Source organism: Cryptosporidium bovis (assembly GCF_009768925.1).
Source record: "Cryptosporidium bovis isolate 45015 chromosome Unknown contig_27, whole genome shotgun sequence".
In the NCBI taxonomy this organism is placed as follows: Eukaryota; Apicomplexa; class Conoidasida; order Eucoccidiorida; family Cryptosporidiidae; genus Cryptosporidium; species Cryptosporidium bovis.
This window is the reverse complement of record NW_027125017.1, coordinates 99,107-124,643: the sequence shown is the minus strand read 5'-3', so window position 1 is coordinate 124,643 and position 25,537 is coordinate 99,107. Positions and strand designations below refer to the sequence as shown.

Here is a 25,537-nt window from a genome sequence, read left to right as displayed (position 1 = left end):
AATTAAGGAGTAAATATGTCACAATTTTAATAGTTAAATTAACCTAAAGTAATTCACACAAGGGTGTTTTTTTTTTCCTTTAGAAATTGAACTCACACAACTTTTGTGCATAAACAAAAATAAGATTAATTTAGTATCGATTATTAATTAATTGTTTAAATACCTATAACATAAAGAATTTTTTTACCTATTTAATATTAACTTAATTGTTTTCATAATAAATTTTTTTCTCGTATGAATTCTCATGTCAAGGACTCTCCAAGTGATTGGTATTCACTGCAAGAAAGAGCATTAAAGCTTTCTGACCAAGCATTTAGAAATTTAGTTAAAGAATTTGAAGACCAAACAAAAAATTTGAAAAATGAACTGAATTTTAAGGATAGAAAAATAACGGATTTAAGAAATAAACTAGATTATTCATATAAACAAATAAACACATTAAAATCAGAAAAAAATAAACTTTACAATCTTCTGGATACATTAGATTCGAAATTAAAAGATAGAGATGCGAGGATAGAAGAGGCATTTAATGATTTAATAGAATTGAAAGGCGATTACGAACAATTTTTAGGAAGAATTGAAAGATGTCATTCGAAGTTTGCTGATGTGTCGCGTTTATCCGGAGTTGTGAATATTAATAATATTTTAAATAAAAGAGAGGATAACGATAATGACGAAAAAAGTACATTATTATTGGAGCAATCAGAAAATATTGAAATTAAGGAAATACCTGGACTCATGATGTCAGAAGTAATTCTGCACCCAAGTAATTTTGTATCATGCCCAATAAATTACACAAATAATAATGAACAAAATAAAAGTAACTCCCTTAAAACCTGTTTATCATCATCTGCAGTAGGAACACCAGGTCTTATTGGCGATATTTCTATGTCAGTCTCTAAAAGTGGTGTTTGGAATAGAATTAGTCAAGTATTACCTAGTGAATCTTATTTTTCTTTATTAAATTTCGTAAGACAATTTCATTTAGGATTGATCAGTGAAGAGGAGTTACAAACTGAAATACAGAGTGCCTTGCTTTCTAATAATGAAGCTGTAAGAAACGCCTTCACTAAAGATATTCTTAATCTTTCAACTAAATAAACTATGAATGAAAATTTGTGATTTTGTTATTATTTTGTTGTTTGTGAATTATTCATTTATATTGGATGTTTGCCAAAAATTCACAATGAGTTCATTTGAATAAATCTTACTATGAGTGAAACGTGAAAATATGTGTTAAATTGGTAAAATAGAAAGTTTATTTAAATAAGTATTATTAATATAATGAATCATTTTATTCTCGAATATTTACAAGTGGATAGTTCGAGGTAACACGTCACTTATGAAAAGAAAATATAATTTGGTTCCTTTAAAAATTAACTAAATGAAGTAATAATTAATAGTACTGTATATACAAGAGTGAATATCATTATACGAAATGTATGACTTTTTTGTTGTTTGCATGTAATAAAAAATTCAGGAGAAAACTACATTTGCATGTTCTAAAAAATTAATAATAGTTATTTCTCAAGTCATATATCATCTTTGTTCTGTTATTTTTCTATAGTATTTCTATGTATCCTAATTTCACAAATGACCTTAATACTGATTATATTTATGTATTCTATTCAGAGAATAAAACTAATTATAATTGCAACCTAAAACTAAATAAAAATGTGGTTTCAGTGCAATATTAGTATAAAAATTGTAAATTGTGAGAAAATAGTAAATATCAAAAAAGTGTTATAAAAATTTCCACTTTTACTAAAGTCAATGTATGCGGGATATACAATTTTAACACAATTTTCTGGAAAAATATGTAAATGAGTATCAGCAATTAAAAAAAATTTTTTTAATTATTCTTCAAAAATATGTACATTTTTGTAATTAAGAAAAGTGAAATTTACAGATAATAATAAAATAAAATGTTAGTTTTATTTTAACAACGAGACTAATTGTTATTTTTCAAGATAATTTGATTTATATATCATAACATATAACAAATAATAATGAACGTTTCAGGCACATCAAGACTTTCATGCACTGGATTATTGAGAGAATCATTAACTAGAAACAAGATTTTCCCTTCATTAACTAATTTATGTATCAAAAAACTAATACCAATAAGAAATTCTATTAAAGGATTGGAGAAAAAAGGTCTTTCAACAAAATTAATAAAACTAATCTTTAAAGGTTCTACTTATAATGAACTTATTTCTGCAGAAAAAAATAACATTGGAATAGAAAATTCCTTTGGTGAAAATATGGGGAAAGAAGTTTGGGATAGCCTTTGGGAAAGTGCAATGAAAGTAAAATACTCTGATAGGAGGCATATTCTTGAAAGCAAATCAGAAAATGAAAGTTTTAGAGATTTTTATTTCAGAAAAAAGACAGATTTTGAAATTAAACATAGGAACAGTGTTATAAAATGTTCAAATAACAGTAAATTAACCGATAACTGCAATTCTATTAATCAAAGTAACAATTTTTCTAAAAGGCGAACAACTTCATTATTGTGTATATCATCATTATCACCAAAATCATCTTCAATATTTAACCCACCATTATATTCTGGAACAAAGTCAATGCCCTCATCAGAATTATTCAAATCTTCAAAATCAAGGCCAAGAGTTGTTAATATTTCTTCGGTCAGTTATCGTAAAGTTGGAAAGTCAAATAATCCTATACTAAAGGAATATTTTGCTCAGAAAAGTGTGACAAATGTAATTAAACTAAACTCATTTAAAAACAAAACAATTAAACCAAATATTTAAACCAATATAATAAATAATAATGACAAACAAAATAATTACAAGGTTGTATGATATTCACATTACTATGTGAATACTTATGTAAAATAATGATACTTTGTTTTTTTTTTTTTTTTAATTTAGTATTAGTTGATCATTAAATTTTGAACGAGTTATTTTTCTATATCTTCATTTTTTTTAGTCCAAATCATGAAGTTGAACTGAAATCAAAGGTGATGTTGAATCAGAGTCATATATTTCTGATTCGGTCGCAACTTCACTTTCAAAAATGAGGTTTTCAATTTTATCTTCGAGTTCCTGTATGTACTTATCATAAATAAGTCCAAGTTTATTTAAAATTCCAATAAGTGACAATTGTGCACGAAATATATTGCACTTATAACAAACGTCTTTTGGTTCAAATTTAAGAATTCCAGTTTTTATTTCTTTTAAGAACTCGTATTGGCTTTTAAGGAGTTTAATTCTATCTTTTAAATTTTCTACTTTATATATACTTTCTAATGCTTCATTATTCATGTTGTTTAATTTTAATTGATTATATATTTCTTCTAAGTCAATTTTTTCACTAATGTCCACAACTTTAACCCCATTCATTTCAAGTTCAGATTTGCAAATTAAGAAACTATTTTCAATCAGTAACAATTGGGACCCTATTTCATATATTGTATCTATTATTACATCACTTTTATTGTTATTGTCACTGACTAGCAGTTTAACACTTTTTCTAACGATATAAGACCAATTATTTAATGCACCTGTACATTCAACATACATATTTTCCATTTCTTTTCTCATTTTTTGACTATTGAATGATATTCTATCGGATCTAAGTGATGGAGGTGACAGACATTCAATCAAATTGAGATTAATAATGTTTACAAGTCCTATTATTAATAAGGACGATAAAGCAGGTCTTTGAAATATCATTTAGATGTTTTTTTTTCAGGAAAATAAAATTATTATTAATAATAAACAAATTGTTATAATCTAAAATTCTACTCTACTAATTTGAAGAGTCAAATATGAAATTTACTTGACAAGAAGTTAGAGCGTAACCCCACAAAGTGAAATTAAAATTTAATGAGTAAACTAATATAAATAAAATTACACACAATACAGAAGATGGAAATTTAGAAATATATTTATGGAATTAGAATATGAAATAGTTATGAATTTCTCCATATAATATATTTTCCAGAATTAGAATATATTTCAGGACCAATAAATCCCAGTGCTTTTGGATTGATTTTAATAGTGTTGTTTGGAATATGAATCCCTCTATAAGTTGATTCATCATAATTTGAACTTAAGTTAGCAACAAAACTAACAAGGGAATATGAAAAAATCAAATCCATTAATTGTTTGTAGATTTCTTTTTGTGACAGTGTGTTATTCATGTCAGTATAGCGAGCTATTTTTGGGTGTAGTTCTAATAGCCACATTGGATCTATATCTTTAATAGGATGATTTAATAAAGATTGTATACCTATAGCGAAAGGATTTGGAGCTGAGTAAAGTAATTCATTGTTATCATCAACTTTGCTTTTATAGTAATGTGGAATACCAGATTCAACAGAAATATCTATTGGATAAGACTCTAATATTGGAGAAATTAATGGTTTGTCAAAAAAAACAATGTTATTTCCATTATTTTTATCAAATACATTTTCATTCATCATTATTCTACTGTTTTTATTTCTATTTTTAAACTTGTTTTTTTCCTTATATATAAGCCTTATTCTTACACTACCATTCATTCTTATTTGTATAAGAGAGTTTTGTTTTTGAGAATTTGTTGAAAGATGTATTGATCTATTTAGATCTGAAGAGTTATTAATTTTTGAACTATTATTTGTAGTTTTCTTAGATATTAGTTCTTTTGGGTTATTTATAACCCAATAAATTGATTTCTTATCAGGGGAAATTGTAACGCTACCCATACTTGTTTTAAGTGTATGATTGAATATTATCATACTTGGAATTATATCTCTATTTCTTCCATATTTTAGTGTTCCAGGAACAAGTGGGATGGTTATTTGACACTGCTCCAATCCAATTACTATTTTTGGATCTAAACAAAGACAATACTCCATTTGAAAATCGTGAATTAATATAGGTCTAAAGTTACCTTTTGATCTAGAGCCAGCAATTTGATTTATTGGTTCTTTTGTTTCAGGCAATATTGTAAAATAACCTTTAATTGGTATATTTTTTTCATATGGGTACCAGTATGAAAAAATTTCGGATGAATTGATTTGATTATTTTTCCAACTTAATTTATATCTTGAAAAAGGTATTTCTAATTTACCATTATTGAAACCTTGAGAAATTCCACTATTAAACTTTTTATATACTTGTTTTTCTAGGTCAAAATATTCATCAGATATTTTAGTACATGATACATTATCTTTAGCTAGAATGTATGGTTGGATGTATTTATATTTGTGTTTATTATTATTATTATTGTTATTATTAATAGAATCTACATTTAGGTTATTGTTAATATAAGTAATGTTCATATGTGTATTTAATTCATTGTAATTCACTAATAAATCTGTTTCCTCTTCTACAAATACTTTTTGCCAAGGAAGTAATACATCACAAGATATAGAAACAGAACTAGGGAGTTTACCTGAACACTTGAAAGTTCCAGATATAAAACTAGAATATGGTTTACTTATTTGTTCCATAAATTTTTCAGCTGTGTAGTCGTCAACAAGTGAATTCTCATATTTAATTTCTGTACATAAAGGGTGTTTTTTGGCAAAGCATGAAATAATTTCAGTTAAAGAAAATTTTAGGGTATAATCTAAATTAGAATTGTTCGTATAGTCTAATCCTTTCTTATTTGTTGATAGTTTTCCGATCCCATAACTAAAAGCATCTATGAACAAGTTTTTATTTGCGGAAATAGGAACAGTTGCTGAAAAATCATCATTAAATTCTATCTCTGAATTTATTCCCACTTCTTCAGATGTTTCATTTACTGAATCCAAATAAAAATCACCAAATAAATACTTGCTTTTATCTTCTTCAATTTGATCTTCAATAATGTTAGTACTACCTTCACCATTACCTTGGCCATTATTAAATTTATAATTTGGTATTTTTTGTTTTGATTTAACATGATTTTCTTCTAAAAGCCTAATGAGATATTTTGGAATGCCAATGTTTGATGAGACGTCCAGAATATTTTCAACTTCCTTATTATCCAAAATGGGAGAGCCAAAAGGGATCATTATTCTCCATATCTTTTGTATGTTATTAATATCAATTAAATCATCATGTTGATTTGAACAAATAATAGTCAATAGGTCTTCTAATAGTTGTAAAGCAATTCTAATTTCAACGAGTTTAATTGTTTCAAAATCATCAAATTCGTTGTTTTCTCTACTTACATAATTGAAAAAGTCACCACAGAAAGATCTATATATACTTAATACTTTTGGATTAATTGAAATACTTTCTTCTAAGGATAATAATGCAAGTAAAAAAAATCCATTTCTAAATGAGTATATAAATGGCCAAATGCAAAAAATTTTGCCTTTTTCATTGCTAATATGCATGTAATTAAGTAGCTGTTTATAAGAAATTTTTTGTAACTTGTTTACATCTATTTCACCACAATCATTTGTTTGAATGTTATCTACAGAAAATACCCCCCCTAAAGTATTACTCTTAAATATTAAAGGAACATTTTTAGAAGGGAATTTTGCTACATTTTCGTATAATATATTATTTAAAAACCAATCCAATATTTTATTATCATCTGGTATGCATATATAATTGTTTTCACTTAGCAATTCTTTAACTCTGTTCTCAACTGTTTTATACCTTCTACTTAATATTAATTCTAAGCTACCTCTCATTGAATTTCCAAATAACCAAATACCTCTTATATATGTCATCTTACTGATGCAAATTTAAGATTTCATACAATTATAATACAATTAAAAAAAATCATTCGAATCTATTATTAAAATCAATAAATATTAAATATTAAAATATAATATTAAAATAAAACGATATATTTCAATAAATACAATGATTTCCTGATGTATTAATTTTATTTGCAATAAATAAGTATTATACACAATTTAAAAAGTTATCTAAATTGACTTGCTGATTTAAATGAATAATACCATTTTTACATTAATTTCTAAATGTATAGTAGTAATTTTATTTAAAGGAAAAATGTAATAATTTATTCCCATTTAATTTAATTTATTTTTAATAAAGAAAAAAAGTGATTAATGGATTGATAATTGTGTTAGCAAATTTGGTCTAACACATTTCTAAAGTTAATAATTTTGAGGCGGTGTGAGAATTGTTGTAAATATATTAAAATATTTGCAATATAAAATAGTGTGTAATAATAGGTAGTATCGAATTTTATTTTTGTAAGTAAAACATTATTTTAAAGTTCATTTTATCGTATTATCTTTTTTTTTGTAAGCTACTACATAAGTGATATATATTTTCACATTAATAAATATGTACAAAGAAAATAATAAAAATGAAAATATTGTTTAATAAGGGATAGATAATTATAGGTAGAAAAATTAATTAGGATAAAATTTATAAATGAAAGGTGATATTTTGTTGGATAATGAATATCTTGAGAGAATTTCGAGGAATAAGATAAATAAAAAAACTAGAAATATATTTAACAGTGACAATAATAATGATAATAACGTAATCCAAATATCTGATTCAAACATTAAAGATAACTCAGTGATAGAATTGTTTAAAGAAACCGAAATAGTAAAATCAGGCGATGAAAACATTGATATAGAAGGAGATGCACAAATTAATTATATTAATTCTAAAAAAATTAAACTTAGGATACCAGATTGTTCAATATGCAGGGAATATCTCACAAAAAATTTAACTGTCATAACTGTATGTGGTCATGTATTCCATAAAAAATGTATTGATTCATGGCTTTCAAAATTTGACCCAACAAATAGAAGTTCAAGTATATCTTCTATAAATGGGAGTAGACTAGGTTATCTAGTAAATGATGATACTGAACCTACATGCCCCTTATGTAGAGTACCATGCTCGCTCTTGACTCTTTGTGATATAGTAAATATTACAATAGACGAAACACTGGTCCTAGATGAAGATTCTGATACAAAAAATATGGAATGTATAAACAAAGAAAATGAACATAATGAGCAAGACGGTCTTAAAAAAAAAGAATGCAATTCATTATCATGTAAATTAAAGCTAAAACTTATTTCCGATGAATCAATGGTTCATTTGAAAGATAAAGATTCACTCAAAGCGCAGTTAGAAGAGTTTAAAACTAATTTAAATTCAAGTAAAGATACAATAGATGCATTGGAAAAAAAAAATGAGGTTTTAAGGGACGATTTAAATAGGGTGACCCATGAATTGGGCGAATTAAACCAAAGATACTTTGATATTAATAAAAAATATACGCATCTTCAATCAAATTTAGCCATTTCAAAATTCTTAAATGATAGCTTTCAAGATAATTTTCAGGTGAATGATGAAGAAATCATTCAAATTTCAACCTTAATAGGATTCAATCCACTTGAAGACTGTAACTCAAACAAAAAAGGTGAGGATGCATTTGATGCACTGAAAACATTGTCAAAAGCATTCATTAGACTTACAGAAAGTTATAATAAACTGAAAGAAAAATCTAGCCAGTGGAAGGCTAAATGTTATCAATTAAGGGATTCTAATGCAATTGCTATGAATGAATGTATATCACTTAAACAAAAACTTGTCAATATTAAAAAAAATGAGAAAGCGTTTTGCAATAGTAAAAAGATCAACTCGGTAAATCTTTCAGCTAAAAAAGAAGATTATGCTATAGATATTCAAAATGATCTCGAAGTTGGTGATGAATCATTTACTTCAATTTCTAAGCAAATTCAAAATAGAAAAATAGATAATGCGAAACAACCTTCAAACAAGTTAGCCTCATCTTTATATTCTTCAATGGCAACATTTAAAGAAACTAGTAATCAAGAATTCAATGAAATAAGCCCACAAAATGACAACCAAATTGATAAATCAAATGAACAAATTGGTAACAAAGTCAAAAATGATGAATCTCCGATGTTAAAATATTCAAGTTTATTAAATATTAGAAAAGGTAGTCAGAAAAGGAAGGTTGTACAAAAGAATTCTCAGTCAATTTCAAGTTTCTTCTCAACAAGAAAACCCAAGTTCAATGTAAATAATTAATAAAAAGCGGGTATTCATAATTTCCCAAAAAATGCATGCATGGCGGTAAGTGGATCAAAATATAACAATATAAGAATAACAAAAAAGTATAAATAAATTATAATAGATAAATGTATAACTGAATAGAGTGAAAAAGGTATAGGTTAATAAACATATATAGAAAAATAGCAATAAATAACATAGAAAATATAACAATACATTAAAATTATTACTTTTATAATTAGTGTAAATACAAAATCAGATAATAGAATAAGGTAATATATTTTTCTTTATTTTAATATTCAGATGTGAGGTAGTCAGTGATTATTATTTATTATTCGAAAATTTGATTTGGTTAATCAATTAAAATTGAATATGTAGTTCAATACAAACACAAACGAATTAGACTAAGCCTTTAATATAGTCATTAAAAAAAAGTAAAATATTTAATAATTAAAAGTGGATTATAAATAATAATAATAATATAATGGTGAAATTTTTCAAAAGAAATAAGGAAAATAAAATATATAATGAGAAATTTACTTCTGAAAATAATATTAATTTAAACATAAACAAGGTTCAGAAATTAGCTGGTAAAAGTTTTTATCAGGAAAAAACAAGAAATGAAATAAATGAAAACGAAATTTCAATTAAAAATAGCAATTTAGTTGATTACTCAAGCTTTGATATCAGAAATGAAGTATTAAATTTAAAGACGTTTAAATTTAATGAAATAGTTGAGGATTGTGGATATGAAATGACACCAAAAAATAGTGCATACTCAGAGAATACAACACCAAATTCGACGTTAATATTTTTAGAAACTTCAGTTGGTTCGGGAAGGAATTCATTTATTGGTGAAACTCCTCAGACAAACGAATCAATTTCTTTTGCAAATGACAAAAGTAGCTTTGAAAGTGAAGGTGGCGAATTGGAATTAGATATAAATAAATTAGAGGAGTTATATGAGAAAATTCATATATACATAAAAAATAATTACCCATATTATGCATATTCTAAATATTTGGAGCTTTCAATGCTCCTTTATTCAATATTAAGTAAATATGGAATTGACAAGAGTGTTTATTTGGAAATGAGTTTAGTAATATCCTCAAATAATGTTCTGAACAACTCTAATTTAAATTATATTAATTCCAATGAGAGTCAAAATTTTAGTTCAATAGATAACAAAAATATAGATAGCTTTTCACACAAGAATATTAGACATACAGGAGGGCGTTGTTCACCTATCATTTTAAGTCCTTTTCATAGCTCTTTAAAGGGGCTAAAGCTAAGCTCAAACAAAATTACAAATAACTTAATATCTGAATTAAATATTTCAAATAGTAATTATGACAAAAAAAATCAAAGTCAGAATCTGTTAATATACCTGGATTTAATTTATTTGAACCGTAATGGTGTTCCAATTAAAAATAGCACAAATAATATTATAGGAAATGGAAACAGTCCAGTAGTACAAGGTGGTAGTGGAATTACAAGAAAATTAAAGAATAAATTGGCTTCAGTAGTTGAATTTTCTAATTCTGGGTCATTGGGAAATAATAACAATATAAAAAGGGGTAAATTGTTCGCAGAATGCTTTCCTCTATTAGAAAATAATAATGAAAGTGCAAAAAAAACAATATCAAGATCAATTAAGAATAATAAGAATGATACTTCTTTAACTCAAAATGCAAAAATATTTTCATTGGATGAGTTTCCTTGCATGATATTTTCAAATAATTGTTTTCCAGTTTTTAGTAATAAATTTTTAAGTATAAAAAGCAGGAATTATTCGCTCAACTATATAAAATTTCCGACAGAAGTTAGATGTATAATACGAACAAATGAATCGGAATCAAACTATGAAAAAAATGGAGAATTTGACAGATTAAAACATTTTATTGTAAAGTTGGTTACGGATATTCACATACATCGTCTGAGATTTTCACTATATAAGTGTTCATCTAGTTATATGGATTTGGTTTCTGCGCTGAAGATGAGAAAAAAAAGTTATATTAAATGTGAAGATGATGATGGAGAGAAGGATAGAAACATAAATTTAATATCTGACCAAAAGGATAATATAAATGATAACTCGAAACACGAATGGAATTCATTTGGTGATTCAAATATGGGAATGTGGTGGGCAATGAGATCTGAATCAGAGTTTTTAATATTGTGTGATTGTATTGTAAATACATGTCCATTAAATGTATTAAGTATAGTTAATGAAAGTGATTTGCATTTACATTGGGCTCCGTTTGTGAATAATTCAGAGTGTTTATCTTACATTGGGCTTTACACTCAAATAGTTAGGCATTCATCAAATATGCCATGGCCAATAGGACTCTGTCAATGCTCATTATATTGTGTTGCAATTGATGCTCACAGGAAAAATGATTTATCGGAAGAGCCATTTATAATAATTACAGCAGTTTCAATTCCGGATAAAAGTGATTCCGTCTGTGGTATAAAAGTAAAAGATACCCAAATTAATGCATCAAAATTGGATATATTGTCGTTATGCTTCGTGATACAACCAATTCCTAATTCTCCAATGCAGACTAGAATATCTTTTTTATCAAAATCAATTATTCCAATTCCTAACTTCGTACCTAAGGCTGTTCCCTCCTTTATAGCCAAACAAATCGGTAAATCATTTTATAATAATATTATTAATATCATAGAAAGATTCAATGGCTCTCCTTTTTATTATAGATTAAATACTGATTTTGAATTTTATGGCTTTATTGCAAACAGACTAAAAATAAAATATAATAATTTTGATCAAGAGATTGAATCTGAAAACGAAATGGATATATGCAAAAGTTTAAAGTGCGAGGATAATTGCCTTTATTTAGATAAAGTTAACACACAAAATCAAAATCAGGACATTAGTCCAAGTATTAAAAAAAGAAAAACCAAAAATGATTTGAAACAAAAGAAGGAAATGTTAGAAGAATTTAACAAGTTTAACTGTTATTTTGAAGACGAAAATGAATTAATTGATAACGATAGTTATAAAGGTAATACTAATATTGAAAAACCTATAGTAAATTATTTTGCAGATAACATACATGAAAAACTTGGTTCTATGTTTCCAAGTATTTGAATTTAACATTGAAGGAAATCCATGTCTTTTTCATATTTCATTTGGATGCTAAATGTATGTTTCAATTCTAGATTATATTATTTGCAAATAGTCCACTCTAGCTTAATCCCTATTTTAAATTTTCAATCTTATCCTGTATACTCAACCGGTTTTAGAATATAAATGATTAAATTTATGACACAGAATTATAATTTAAAGATAAATCGGAATAAATGTTTCTTAAGTAACCAAATGAGAAAACTGGACTAAGTGGGTGTAATTATATTTTAAAAAAGTCTATATTTTACTGTTGTTGAAAAAAAAAACGGTCAACTAAACGGAGTAGTAGGTAACATAGTAAATGAATATGTATACCTTGAATATCGGCCAGTGAAAATTATTTAAATTTGTTCAAAAAATAAGTGATATTGTGTCAATGTAAATTTGACTTAAAAAGAGTATTTCCGTGTAAAGTTCTTTCTGCCCTACCTTGTAATACTCTTATTTTCCTTGAGTGAGTAACATCAAAATAAAGTGGGTGATAAGCAATAAGAAATTCACCATCAACCTGAAAATAGACTTTTCTACCAGTTGCGAGTAAATTTTTTTGTTTGAAATGTAACCTGACTGGTCCTTCAGTTTGAAATACCCTTCTTCCCATTCCTTTAATTGCAATTTCAAGACCAATAGCAACAGCAGATGGAAAGGAAACGCATTCAATCTTTTCATCACCCATCTTCTGTTGTTCGAAGAGCATATTCTCTATAGATTCACTCTTAAATTTGTACTTAACGCCACAATTACCCTTGCAATATCTCCAAATATCATTTCCAGACGCAAATGATGGAATATTAATAAAAATCAATGAAGCACAAGGAAGTAGCGTTGGAGAATGTACATTCTCTGTTGAATTGTGAAAAAGTAAATGATCTTGGTCATTCATGCCATTCTTATGTGAAAAAACAGTATCACCTGTTCTTATACATCTGCAGGAATTCTTTTTAAGTCTCTCATTTTTGTCAGTAACAAAAAGGACTTTATCTGATGGTGAAGTCATCCTGATCCCTGGTACTGATTTCACTGTTCCATTGTTGAAACTGTTATTTTGCACATTATTTTTTTTTTCATAACTATGTTCTGAATCATCATCAATCTCAACTGTACATTTATCAATGATATCATATACCGGTGTGGTATGGCGAAATGTGTTTTTAACACCTTCCAAGGCATATCTTATTTTATTTAAAAATGCGTTTTTAGTACGGTTTCTGTCAAATCCTATACCAATTCTAGATTCAATTCCGACACTAAAATAATTAGACATTCTAAATGTAAGCTCTGTAGCAATAGTATTTGAACCCCTATCAACAGTTTTCATATACTCATGATTACCACCCCCCTGCTTTCCACCTTTGCCTTGTTTATTAACTACTTTTTTTTTCCTCGAAAAAGAATCAACTTTATAAAAGCAACCATAGCTATCAACAACTGCCTTCACCGACCAAATGTCATGCTCTATTATGTCTGCAGTTACCCAATCATTAATAAGTTGTCTAAATCTATGCAAACCGTTATCAAAAGGATTGTCCAGTATTGTCATCCAGTTCAATGCCCTCGAAAAATCGTTCCCAGTACCAAAAGGTATTACCCCTATTGCCAATTTCTCGAAGTTCACTTGTGATTTTTCTAATTCATCCACACACCACATTACAGTGCCATCACCACCAGCAGCTATAATATATATAGGGACTGATTCGTCCTTCATATTGTTAGTTATTTCTTTTACCTTCAAAAATCCTTCCTTACTCCCACTTTCACCTTCACGGATATCATAAATATGTACGCTTGCCATTACTGGATTTGAAATCTTAAACATTTCCATACCAGATTTCGTGAAAACGTTTGCCTTGTTACCACCTGAAGTTGGATTTACAAACAAAAATATAGTATATGTTATTGAGGAGCCACTCCTAAAACTTGATCCCGGAGAAAAATCCACCGAAGTCATTCTTTCTACCCCACAAATTATTCACAAATATATCTTAATACTAATGTTATTTAAACTGTTTTATAATTACTTAATTTTTCTATTTGTACTTCCACTCTATTCTTAATGTCCTTAACATTTGAATTAGTATGCTACCACTGTATTTTAGATTTATAGTATTCCTGTTATCAATTATTTTTTCTTGTTTTTTCAATGTATCTTTTTTTATTTAAATTTACATAATATTTACCACTTCATATATTTATTCCACAAATCATTTACGTAAAATAGTGGGATCCTTTTTTGGCGCTCATTTTCTAATCAACAATCTGACAAATTTTTGTTTATTATGTGAGACTATTCACTTTTTTTTTAAAGCATGGCTTGTGCGGTAAGCGTTGAACATTGCCCTAATTTAACATATTTTCTTCTGTTTGTGTCAATTAATTATAATATTATTAATTATTCGTTTTAATTAGTACGATTTTTCACATGCAAGTATTGAAGTCTAAATGTATTTTTTTTCTTTTTGTTACTCGTTCACTTAATCATTTTATATATTTCCTAATTTTTCCTTTTTTTTTAAGGATAGCATAGTGATTTAAAATTCATGAAAATCTAAATAAAAGAAGATATGTTATCTATGGAATTCATTAGGGATAAAACAATCTACTAAATTATCTAGGAAATGTTAAATACTCTAAAGCTACATATATGTTATTATGTTTATGAACATTGGAAACTGAAACTACAATTGCGATATTTGTAGAATTTTAAACTTTGTCCAGCCTTGAGTTATTATTATTATTATTATTATAGTATTATTTGATAAAAAAATGAAGTTGACTATTTGAATGAAGAAAAAGGATCTTGTAAATATGAGTTACAATGAGAAAAAAATATAGCCAAATAATAAATTGAATATTTTTTTCGACTAATATAACATTGCATAAATTTAAGATAACGACATTGTTAAAAAAATAATTGGCATACTGATGTACAATAGTCCAAACATTATTTTTGTTATTAGTATTCTCAAAATAAGTAATTATTATTTCTTAAGTGTTAATAATACTTTCATTGGCTTCTTTAATTCCAAATTTCTTTTTTATTTTTTACCTGCATTATTTTGTCAACTCAGCTAATATTCTACTTATTGATAAACAATATGTTTTTCTTTCATTATTAATTCAATTAATTTAAGAATAATCATTTTTTCTATACAAATATATACATTTTTGTGTAATTTTTTTGAGTTTATACCTTCAAAGTTAATTTATATCATTTGAAATAACAGTAATATTTTCAGTTTGTTTGTTTATATTTGAAATTTCTTGGTAATCATTATTTTCAATGCTAGCATTACCTTTGCCATTGTAATCAGAATTATTAGTTATTGAAATTTGACATTTTTGTTTTAATGCACTAAGTTCTTCATCCAATTGTTTTATTATGGATTTACATTGATGATACTTTAATGCCATTTCATGTAGACATGTAGATAAAAGTTTCAATTCTAACTGCGCCTTTTTCTCAACTTCTTTTCTAGCAGATAAGTGCAATTCAGCTTCTTGTTCCCTAATAATTATTTGTTGTTTTAGTGTTGCAATTGTTAAACCATCTCCAGAATCTACACCAGAATTACTTATTCCCTGAGATTCTAATAGTTGTATTCTCTTTTGTTCACTTAGTAATAATTGCTTTTGTGTTTTTAATTGTTCATTCAATATTGACAATTGCGTTATGTAAAATTTGTCAGTTCCCGGATCAGGATAATCATTCGAAGAATCGTTCACTTCATTAATTAGTTCATCATCTACCTTTCCTAATAGAGATGCACCAGATTCTTCTAGTATTTTTACCAATACACCTATTTGGTCTTTTTTACTTAAAATTTCCCTCTTATATTTTTCTTCTTGCTTTTTCATTTTATTTACTTCTTCCTGATATTCATCTCTTTCATTTTCACATTTTCTCAGTTCTTCTTCTAAGTCTGATATTTTGCCTCTTAATATTTGACTTGACTTTTTACTACCGTCCTCTGTCACTATTCCTGATTCTTCAGTTTCTTCTAGTTGTTTTATTAGTTTTTCATTTTGTCGTTTAACATCTAGTAAACCATCCACTTTTTCTTTCCACTTTTTTATTTGTTGCTCCAGATTATCCACTTTACTTGCTTCTGCCTTATATAGTTCTAGTTCCGCTTCTAAATCTTTAAGCTCACCTTTCAATTTTGTTTCAAGTTCTTTCTTCTCTTTTTGTAACGTCGCTTTTTCATTTTGGAGATTCCATACCTCATTTTCTAATTTTTCTGTTTCTTCTATTGCACTTTTAGGTTTAGCTGATGCTTTTTTCAATGATTCTTCTGCTATTTGCCTTGCTTTTTGCTCAGACCTTAATTGCTTTTCTAATAATTCTATTTTTCTTTCCATTTCTTCTGCATGTGCTAAACTAAGTCCAATAGTGTCATCTCTTGGCTTCTTTGATACTTCATCTTCTACAATTTGGTCTTCCTCTTCTATTTCATCACTCTCACCGAATTCGCCAGTCATTTGTATCATTTGTTGCAATTCTAACTGAACATCTTCATCTAATAGCATCATATTACTTATTACATCTTCATTATATTCGCTTTCTACAGCAAATACGATAACTATTCCACACATTCTACAAACTTCTGCTAATATATCAGTTTGAACTTTCCCATTCTTCTCAACAGCAGTTGCTATCAGATCATAATCTAGAATATCAATTTCTTCGCGGAATCTACCGTCTAAGTAGTCATTTATGCCATCCATTATAAAGTGCAAACCTTTTGGTATTTCGCTGCTATGTTCATCTGTTAATTGGTAATCTGCAAAAAACATCGGTGAAAGTTCTTGGATAAATAAAATCAAATTTTTCGGGATTAGCACATCATATATATTCTCACACTTCACATCTCCATTTTCAATTATCTTAAAGGTTTTAAACCACTCAAAACAGCACGATAGTGTTTTGGTGGGTTCTTTTATCTTTTTTAAGCCCATTTTAAATTACATATGTTTATACTTCAACATTAAAATAATGTAATGTAACAAATCCTAGATCGAATATATAATAAGCAAACTGAATTGTATACTATTTAAAGTGTTTTTAAGTGTTATCTTTCTTATTTACTTTGACATATGCTATAATATTTATCAGAAATTAATAAGTAAATTTAATTCTACTAATTCCTTATATACTCCTTACTTTTTCACACAGTTAATGGAGTTTTTATACTAAAATTTATCTGTATATACTACTAGACTATAATTAAACTTATGAATAATATTTCATTTGTAAAAATAACTTAGATATGTTACCTTATACGAAATCAAATTATACTTGTCAGTAATTACTCTTTGATTTGATAATTTAGTTTCTTTGAATTACGTGTAACCCACTATAGCTAAATATGCACTTAATGCGAATACACACTCGGCGGTAAATGGTTGCCGCCGTATATAGCACTTTTTCTAGAATACTACAGAAATTAAGGTAGTAGAAATGTTATTTTTAGTAAAATAGGCCAGTATAAAATTATTGTGTTTAGCTAGAAAACAGATAAAGTTGCGCATATTAAATTGATAGTTGTTTATTAGCAATTCTATTCTTATATATTCTTGAATAACAGATTAATCTATTATATTAACTATTATAGTCAATAGAGAATACTGAACCGAAAAAAAGCTGTATTTACATATAAAATTTCCTACTTTTAAACTGCATATCGACTTCTTACTCTAATTTGACTTTGTCTGTAAATGATTTAGATATAAAGTTATATTTTCCACTAAAATGAATAAATAACATTTTTTACTCATTCAAAATTTTAAAATACATGCAAGTTTTTGCATTGTTATAGCTACTTATATTGTTAAAAATGATTATTAATTAGCATAAGCAAAATAACGTCAAATGAAAAGATTATAGAATATAAATACATATAGAAACTATTAGAATGTAATCAGAAAGATTGAATAGAAAATTTTAGTTAAAAAAATAATTCGATGATAAATATAATCACTTTTATTTAATGAATTCAATTATTATTGATTTGTTTGTTCAATATTTATGATATTCGGACCCCACTTAAAGGACCCCACAAACACTTATATTAATGGTGAGATTTCGTATTCAAATTGAATCTATTACTTGTTTAAAACTAATAGTGAGGGTAATATAACATGGTATATAGTTGTTAAAAAAACATATTTGTGATAATCACGATAGAAACAACTATTATTTCTTTTGTTATTAATAAAGTAATTTTATAACCGCCAAAAGAAGTTGGATGATAAAGTAGGGTGAAATTGGGATTGAAAGCTAATTAAGGAGGTTACTTACTAAAAGATACATAAATAATTAGGTTTATTGAATAATTCTTAATGATTCACCTCTATTGTTTTGCATATTTTTTTACATAAATATAAAGCTTTATAATTACTATATATAGTTTATATTTGATCCTTCTACTTAATTAGTTAACATTTCATATTATTTTTTTCATTTTATGTGATACAAAGTTAGTAATGTCGCTAATAGAAAGAAAAATAACAACTTCTGAATTAAGATTAAATGCAAAACAAAAACTAAATTCACTAAGATTAACTAAAAATGAAATTCAAAATAAATCATTTAGAAAAAGATCTGAAAGAAGAATATTACTAAATACGGAATATATAAACGGTTACTTGGAATCATTGAGCGTTAATGAATATGATAATAAAGAAATAAGTTCATTAAAAAATACTAGAACAAAAAGTGTAAGTACTGGGAGAAGAAAAAAAATTGAAAATAAAATTAATAACATTAATTCTATTTTTTTTAAAAAAGAAATAAGTTTTAAAAAATCCCCAATAGTTACTCCACAAGGCTATCACTTATATCTATATCATATAATTGAAACTAATACAGAGACGGATATATTTACGGTTGGTGACCATGTAATGATTTGTTTGTCTGATGGAGGAGAAAGACCAGCACAAATAACTGCATTTTTATATGATCCAGAGAAGGATTTACAAGGGGTAGAAGTTAGATGGTTTTATTCAGAAGATGACATTTTGGATTTGGGCAAAATGGTAGATAAGTCGAAGATTCCAAAGGACCTATTTAGTTTTGAAGAGGAATATTTAGAAAGCGATAAGTGTGAAGTATTAGAGGTCACTGTTATTAAGAGAATGATAAGAATATGGAATTCCAAATCTAAATATTTAAAATGGACTAAGGATGAATTAGATATATATTCTGGTCCTCAGGTATACGGTAGAGCTAGTGTGGTAAAAAAAGGAAGAAAAAAAGTTAAAATAAATAGTGATATTAATAATGCCTACCATGATGAATATCTCATTGAATATATCAAAGAGTTTAATGAAGATCTTCCCTCTTTCTCTATAGAACTGTCGGATAATTTTATGGCATTATATATACTTTTAGTAAATACAGGCACAGTAGTTCCAATATTAGGCAATAGAAACAAGTCCCATTTTTTATCTAAATGCAGTAATTACTATAATTATTACGTTAAATTTTTTAACCAGATAAATGTGAATAACATATCAGTTTCAAATAATAATGCCAGTAATTTAAGACAAAATTATATAAATAACAATTTACATTGGTCAGAAAGACCTGGTAAAGCACTTCCATGTCGTGAAAAAGAATATGATGAAATTAAAACAACTTTAGAAACATCAATATTATCTGAAGGAGGAGGAGTGCTATTTATTGCAGGATTACCTGGAACAGGTAAAACTGCAACCGTATTAAATGTACTAAGAACACTCGAAACAGAAATAAATGTAATTAAAAATAGCGATGAAATGAAGAAACATATTTTGGTCTGTTACATTAATGCCTTACATCTAAGTAATCCAGATCATTTTTATACTGTATTTTTACAAGAATTAACCGGTTCTAGTACATGGGCACCTAGTAAAGAGACGTGTTATAACTCAATTGACAGTTTCCTAAAGGATAAAGAGAGTCCTATTACAATTCTGGTAATTGATGAAATAGATTGGCTACAAAAGATAAATGGTTCAGGAACATTTTTGAACACTCATGGAGGTTGCAGAGGAAATTCTACTAACAGTAGCAATATTGCATCGTATACAACTGTATCTGGTTCAGAAAATTCTGGAACGTCCCTACTATATACATTATTTGACTGGCCATTTCAAAAAAATTCTAAATTAGTAATAATTGCTATTTCAAATACTATGGATCTTCCTGAAAAGCTAATTCCAAGATGTACTTCAAGGTGTGGTTATGCCAGAATAAATTTTTCACCTTTTTCAGTTAATGATATGATAAAAATATTGGAATCAAGACTGGGAATTTTGAATGAAAATGAGGATGGCAATAATAAATCTGTATTTTGTTCAAAAGCAATTGAATTTTGTGCAAGAAGAATAGCTCAACAATCATCAGATGTCAGAAGAGCTCTTCAAGTACTTCACAGAGCCTTAGAGATTTGTAAAATAGAAGAAAAACAAGCGATTAAAGAACAAATAGGTGATAATGATAATGAAAATGACAACAATTACAGCAATGAATGTTTAAGTTTATATAGTAAAACTAATGAAAAAGTGACGAAACAAATACAAGTACAGATATTTCATGTTCAAACAGCATTTAAGGAAGTTCTTTTGGGGGATTCAACATTAATTATAGTTAGCACTCTCCCTTTACTATCTAAAATATTTTTGGTGTCAATTATACTCGAACATGAAAAAAAATTAAATCAGGCAAATGAAATTAAGAATAATAGAAGTAATGATAAATTAATGAATAATCATCCGTATCAAAATAATACATCTTTATTTGAAGTATTAAAACGGTTCAAGACTATTCTATCACTAATTAGATATTCAAACCAAGAATATGTTGGAAATACAACCATTAAAAGAATCACGAGAAGTTTAATAACAACTAGAATAATACAGGTATTTAAAGGTTACGACTATTCGATATTTAGCAATATCAATTCTCATATAAATTCAATTAATAATTTCGGATCTGATATATGGATTAACATATTAGTTGACTATATATCTTTGAGGAATTATTTATCGAGAAATTTACCTTATAAGATTCCTGGCCTCGACTAATGTTAGAATGCGAGATTAATTATTAGTTAACAATTTTATATTCAATTTTAATGAAATTCTGAATAAAATATCTGTAAATTATTGTGTTTTATATAAAATTATAATCGTTCCTAAAGTATTTAAAAAAAAACTGAATATAAATATTAATACATTATGTTTATTAGGTTTAAAAATGAGCAAGTATATCATCTTTACAAATAGGGCATACGCTACCCCTATCGAACCAAGATGTAATACACCCTTTGCAAAAGCAATGTGTACAGGGAAGCCATAGAATCTCTTGCTTGTCTTTAAAATTTTCTAAACAAATCAAACATGTTTTTTTATCCTCATCTAAATTTTGTGACTTTTTTTCGTCATATTTAGAGACCGGAAATGCACTTTGTATTTCTAACGGGACGCACAATACATTTCTTCTTCGTGTGCCACTAATGTCTGATACATTATCTGCATAATTCGCTCGCACATGAAATGTTTCTCTTAATCCCTCGGAGATTGAAGCGGGCCTTTCTGTTAAGAATGTATCTCTTATTTCACCTAGTCTAATTCCTTCCGAGTTCCCCCCAATGTTCATTGTGTTAACTGATATACCTCTTATTTCCCTCACACTATCGTTTTCATCAACCTCATATTCTCCTTCACTTTCTATTATTTCTTCATTACGGTCATTAATTTCAACATTCATTTCTGATTCTGAGTTCTCATATACATCATTATAACCAAGTTCATCAGAATAGTTATCACCAAAATCTGTCATTAATTCGCGATCGTCATAAAAATTATCATCATCTTCAATTATTACCTCCTCTCTTGTGAGTATTAAAGAACGGTTTCCTATCTCACTATCCCTTGTTAAATAGCCTTCTAATTCTCCGTCAATATCTACCATTTCTAATACATCTTCATCCACTGTCTCCGATTCATAATTATTAGAATCAATTATATTTTCATCTTGTCCTCTGCAATATCTTCTTTCGTGATTGTTTATAGTGTTATGTCTTCGTTGTCGTTCTAACAAATTATTGTCTCTACTTTGATTTCTACCAATTCTACGATTGTTACTAGTATAGCCATTACTTGCATTTGTTCTTCCAGATATATTAGATAAAGGTACTCTACTAGAATCAAAAACTACTGTTTGACTTCTTAATGGCATTTCAGTCTCATTATTATAATTATTTCTCCGTGATAATCTTCTTTCTGATCTTTCAGAAATACTACCTAGAACTCTATTCACCTCCTCACCATTTCTTTGAATTTGCTCATATAAAGATCGACTTCTTTGAATCATTCGAGTTAAATCATTGCGCTCCCTTTCTATAGTCTCAAATTGCTCCAGTATTCTGTCAGCAAAACTTCTACTTCTGTTCAATATATTACAATTATTCTCATTTAGTTCACTTGAATTGATTATTCCATTCAGTCCTATATTTAAATCATTATCAATAACGTAATTTAAATTCGGACTACTTGCAGACATAGATCTATTAGTATTTCTATATCCTATTAGAGTGTAATCACTCATTCTTATTTGGTTTCCGCTCAAGTAGCTGCGATTGTACCATCCAATCTCGCCATTATTTCTGTTTATTGAATTGTATCCGACTCTGTTTAAGTTTGTAGATAAAGGTCTTTCATTTATTCTGATGTTAGTTCTAGAAATTAAATAATTGTTGGTAGAGATAGATTCAGATCCATTTATGCTATATGGAATGTCACATTGATTTAATGAGTTGTTTCTAATCAAATATAAAGGTTGTTCCGGTCTAAAACCTCTTGATTCAACATCAATTCCAAACCTGCTTTGAACAAAACCATTTGGTCTTGTATCACCTGAAATTCCTTCAAATAAAGTCCCTGTTATATCATTTAATGGTAAGTACGATGATCTATATAAATTATCTATACTCTCGCGATGAGTTGTCGTAGGGTACCTATTAAGGCATTGTCCAAAATCACCTCGAAACATCTATTAATTTATCAGTTTTTTTTAATCCCGTTATATTATTGCACTCGAATATTTAAACTAGTCTCCTTTATCTCTCTATCCTTTTTATCTTTTCTCTTTTATTTAATTAACTTAGCCCTTTATTTTAAAACAAGAAATTGTGTTTATTTCTATCTTATTTCACTCTTTTAATAATTAAATTTACTTATTATCGTTTCATAATGATGAATATGTTTAAATCATATTCTTTTCAGTATAGACTTTCTTTTTATGCCCCGGTTTTTGGATCGCGGTAATCAAAGATCCACTATAGACAAACTTTTCTTTTGTAATTCACATTTTCTTTAAGTTGTTATTTAATTTTTTCACTCTTCACTGTTTAAGTAGTTGATACGAAAAGATAGTAAATTAGGTTTCACATTTTGTTTTTCTCACTACTTTAAAAATATTTTTTTTTGAATCTTTTAATACATTTGTTACATATGATTTGAAAAAGTAATAACCCGCCAAAATGCAAGGTAACGAATATTCGTTGGAGTTGAAATAAGTTAATAACAATTAAGCCCAATTTAGCGTTGGATACATTCTAATATAATAATTTTCTATATAATTGTCTACATATTCAAAGTAGAATTCCGAATTTGTATATACTTTATCTTCGACATATTGTGAAGTTAAATGAGGATAAACGAAAAATGTCAATTTCCATCTAAAAACATTTACTGTTTGTATTGATGAATTAAATAAACAATCAATTTTTTAAGTTTTTTACTTGATATCTATAGTATATGAAATAAAGTACACATTTATTTTGGTGGTGTATCTATTATATATTATAGATAATATCTAACAAAATAATTTGATTAATTCTGTAGCATAAATCTTCATGCTAAATTGATCTCATCGTTTTATTGTAGCTTTTTTTTAAATTTTTAGACTAATAAACTATTCTGAACATTTGATTCGATTCCTATTCTTGTTGTTGTTTGATGGCTTAAATAACTATTGGCGGAAAAAAAATTATTTTGTTCTATTTTCTAGTAATTATTATCATCGTTATTTTTTTCAAGAATAATAAAAATAATTGATAATTATTTGTCAGATAAAACTTCTAAAGCTGAATGAAGACTAAATTAATAAGAGACTGCTGCGATATTGGAATTCTTAAGGCTGCCTATAATCTTGAGATCGGTCAAACAATTTTTGTAAGAGTAAGTTAGACTTTTAAACTGTAATAGATGATGAAAAGAGGTGTAAAATGCGATTTGAAGTGAATAATGAAGTATAATATTGTAAGTATAATTGATAAGAGCGAAAATCACTTTTTTTAAATAGCATTTTATAGTTTCTATAATGTGAAGAAGAAAATCATAACCTAAATATAGTTAATAGTCATATTCTCTTCGGATTTCTTCAACCTCATTTTCTTCAATTAGTTACACAACAAATTAATTTATCAATTAATTTATTTAAAGTGGACAGTAGTAACGGAATCTAGTGATAATACCAATGATAATTGTGATAGTATTAACTACTATTTTGATGGAAATGACACTGAAGAACAAAATAATATCGAACAAACTAGAAAAAGAATTAAATTAGATGAAATTGAACATGAAACTGTTTGGTGGCCATGTAAAATAAGATTTCCGGACAAAGAAGAAAGAGATTCCAAAGGAAGAAGAATATATATTGTAAGTTATATTTTCATATATTCTATTTCTTTTATTACGTTAATTTCTATATTAAATGTATAAAATTATTCAATTAGTTGGAATATGACGAAAAAAAGGGATTTGAGTCGGACAAATGCAGAGTTGTATTTGAAAATAAGAAAAGAGTATCACACTTAGATTATAATGATTTATCGTCACTATTTTGTAGAGAAGGTGAGCTTGAAGATTATTTAAAAGAAGATAAACAAGAAAAAGAAAATGAATGTGAAAAAAAATCTCTGAATGTGGAACTTGAGCAGGACATTGAGGAAGATGATGAGGATAAGACTATAAGCATTCAAGAAATTATTGATAATGGCTTATTTGGTTTGAGTGGCAGTGATGAAAGTGATTCCGGCAGTGGAGGAGACTCTAACGGAATAATGAATATTTTTAATTCATTACCTCACGAAAAAAAAATTAATCTTGCCCAGGGTTATAGAGAATTTGCTGATAAATTTATTTCATTTTTAAAGGACAAGATGGAAAACGATAAAGATAAAAACACTATTACTATAGACGATATCAAAGATTTTATCAAATCACTTGGATTAGATAGTGAAAATATGGGCAACAATTAACGCTTTTTACTTTCTTAACTAACTAGTTAGATATTTACTATTAGTTTAAATTATATTTGTTATTTCTGTTATTTTTTTTAATTTCAATGGTAACTAAT

At 27.1% G+C, this 25,537-nt stretch overlaps 11 protein-coding genes across 11 annotated transcripts; 6 read left to right on the top strand and 5 right to left on the bottom strand.

Moving 5' to 3' along the window:
- Positions 1 to 234: 234 nt before the first annotated feature.
- FG379_001924 (uncharacterized protein) lies at positions 235 to 1,101 on the top strand (the record flags this gene model as incomplete). The annotated part of the gene is made up of 1 exon (XM_067327527.1): positions 235 to 1,101. The coding sequence occupies one exon, from the start codon at positions 235 to 237 to the stop codon at positions 1,099 to 1,101; it is 867 nt and encodes a 288-aa protein (XP_067184256.1).
- Positions 1,102 to 2,009: 908 nt separating this feature from the next.
- Positions 2,010 to 2,774, top strand: FG379_001923 (uncharacterized protein; the record flags this gene model as incomplete). Its single annotated transcript, XM_067327526.1, has 1 exon — positions 2,010 to 2,774. One exon carries the CDS (start codon positions 2,010 to 2,012, stop codon positions 2,772 to 2,774), a length of 765 nt encoding a protein of 254 aa, XP_067184255.1.
- A 174-nt stretch (positions 2,775 to 2,948) lies between these two features.
- On the bottom strand, positions 2,949 to 3,698 carry FG379_001922 (uncharacterized protein; the record flags this gene model as incomplete). Its single annotated transcript, XM_067327525.1, has 1 exon — positions 2,949 to 3,698. One exon carries the CDS (start codon positions 3,696 to 3,698, stop codon positions 2,949 to 2,951), a length of 750 nt encoding a protein of 249 aa, XP_067184254.1.
- A 239-nt stretch (positions 3,699 to 3,937) lies between these two features.
- On the bottom strand, positions 3,938 to 6,679 carry FG379_001921 (uncharacterized protein; the record flags this gene model as incomplete). The annotated part of the gene is made up of 1 exon (XM_067327524.1): positions 3,938 to 6,679. One exon carries the CDS (start codon positions 6,677 to 6,679, stop codon positions 3,938 to 3,940), a length of 2,742 nt encoding a protein of 913 aa, XP_067184253.1.
- Positions 6,680 to 7,355: 676 nt separating this feature from the next.
- FG379_001920 (ring finger domain containing) lies at positions 7,356 to 8,996 on the top strand (the record flags this gene model as incomplete). The annotated part of the gene is made up of 1 exon (XM_067327523.1): positions 7,356 to 8,996. The coding sequence occupies one exon, from the start codon at positions 7,356 to 7,358 to the stop codon at positions 8,994 to 8,996; it is 1,641 nt and encodes a 546-aa protein (XP_067184252.1).
- Positions 8,997 to 9,462: 466 nt separating this feature from the next.
- FG379_001919 (uncharacterized protein) lies at positions 9,463 to 12,090 on the top strand (the record flags this gene model as incomplete). Its single annotated transcript, XM_067327522.1, has 1 exon — positions 9,463 to 12,090. The coding sequence occupies one exon, from the start codon at positions 9,463 to 9,465 to the stop codon at positions 12,088 to 12,090; it is 2,628 nt and encodes an 875-aa protein (XP_067184251.1).
- A 412-nt stretch (positions 12,091 to 12,502) lies between these two features.
- Positions 12,503 to 14,077, bottom strand: FG379_001918 (diacylglycerol kinase; the record flags this gene model as incomplete). The annotated part of the gene is made up of 1 exon (XM_067327521.1): positions 12,503 to 14,077. One exon carries the CDS (start codon positions 14,075 to 14,077, stop codon positions 12,503 to 12,505), a length of 1,575 nt encoding a protein of 524 aa, XP_067184250.1.
- Positions 14,078 to 15,327: 1,250 nt separating this feature from the next.
- FG379_001917 (uncharacterized protein) lies at positions 15,328 to 17,085 on the bottom strand (the record flags this gene model as incomplete). Its single annotated transcript, XM_067327520.1, has 1 exon — positions 15,328 to 17,085. The coding sequence occupies one exon, from the start codon at positions 17,083 to 17,085 to the stop codon at positions 15,328 to 15,330; it is 1,758 nt and encodes a 585-aa protein (XP_067184249.1).
- Positions 17,086 to 18,612: 1,527 nt separating this feature from the next.
- Positions 18,613 to 21,195, top strand: FG379_001916 (ORC CDC6 like AAA+ ATpase; the record flags this gene model as incomplete). The annotated part of the gene is made up of 1 exon (XM_067327519.1): positions 18,613 to 21,195. One exon carries the CDS (start codon positions 18,613 to 18,615, stop codon positions 21,193 to 21,195), a length of 2,583 nt encoding a protein of 860 aa, XP_067184248.1.
- Positions 21,196 to 21,361: 166 nt separating this feature from the next.
- On the bottom strand, positions 21,362 to 23,164 carry FG379_001915 (asparagine-rich protein; the record flags this gene model as incomplete). The annotated part of the gene is made up of 1 exon (XM_067327518.1): positions 21,362 to 23,164. One exon carries the CDS (start codon positions 23,162 to 23,164, stop codon positions 21,362 to 21,364), a length of 1,803 nt encoding a protein of 600 aa, XP_067184247.1.
- Positions 23,165 to 24,264: 1,100 nt separating this feature from the next.
- Positions 24,265 to 25,439, top strand: FG379_001913 (uncharacterized protein; the record flags this gene model as incomplete). Its single annotated transcript, XM_067327516.1, has 3 exons — positions 24,265 to 24,354; positions 24,619 to 24,837; positions 24,915 to 25,439. The coding sequence occupies 3 exons, from the start codon at positions 24,265 to 24,267 to the stop codon at positions 25,437 to 25,439; spliced, it is 834 nt and encodes a 277-aa protein (XP_067184245.1).
- Positions 25,440 to 25,537: the final 98 nt, after the last annotated feature.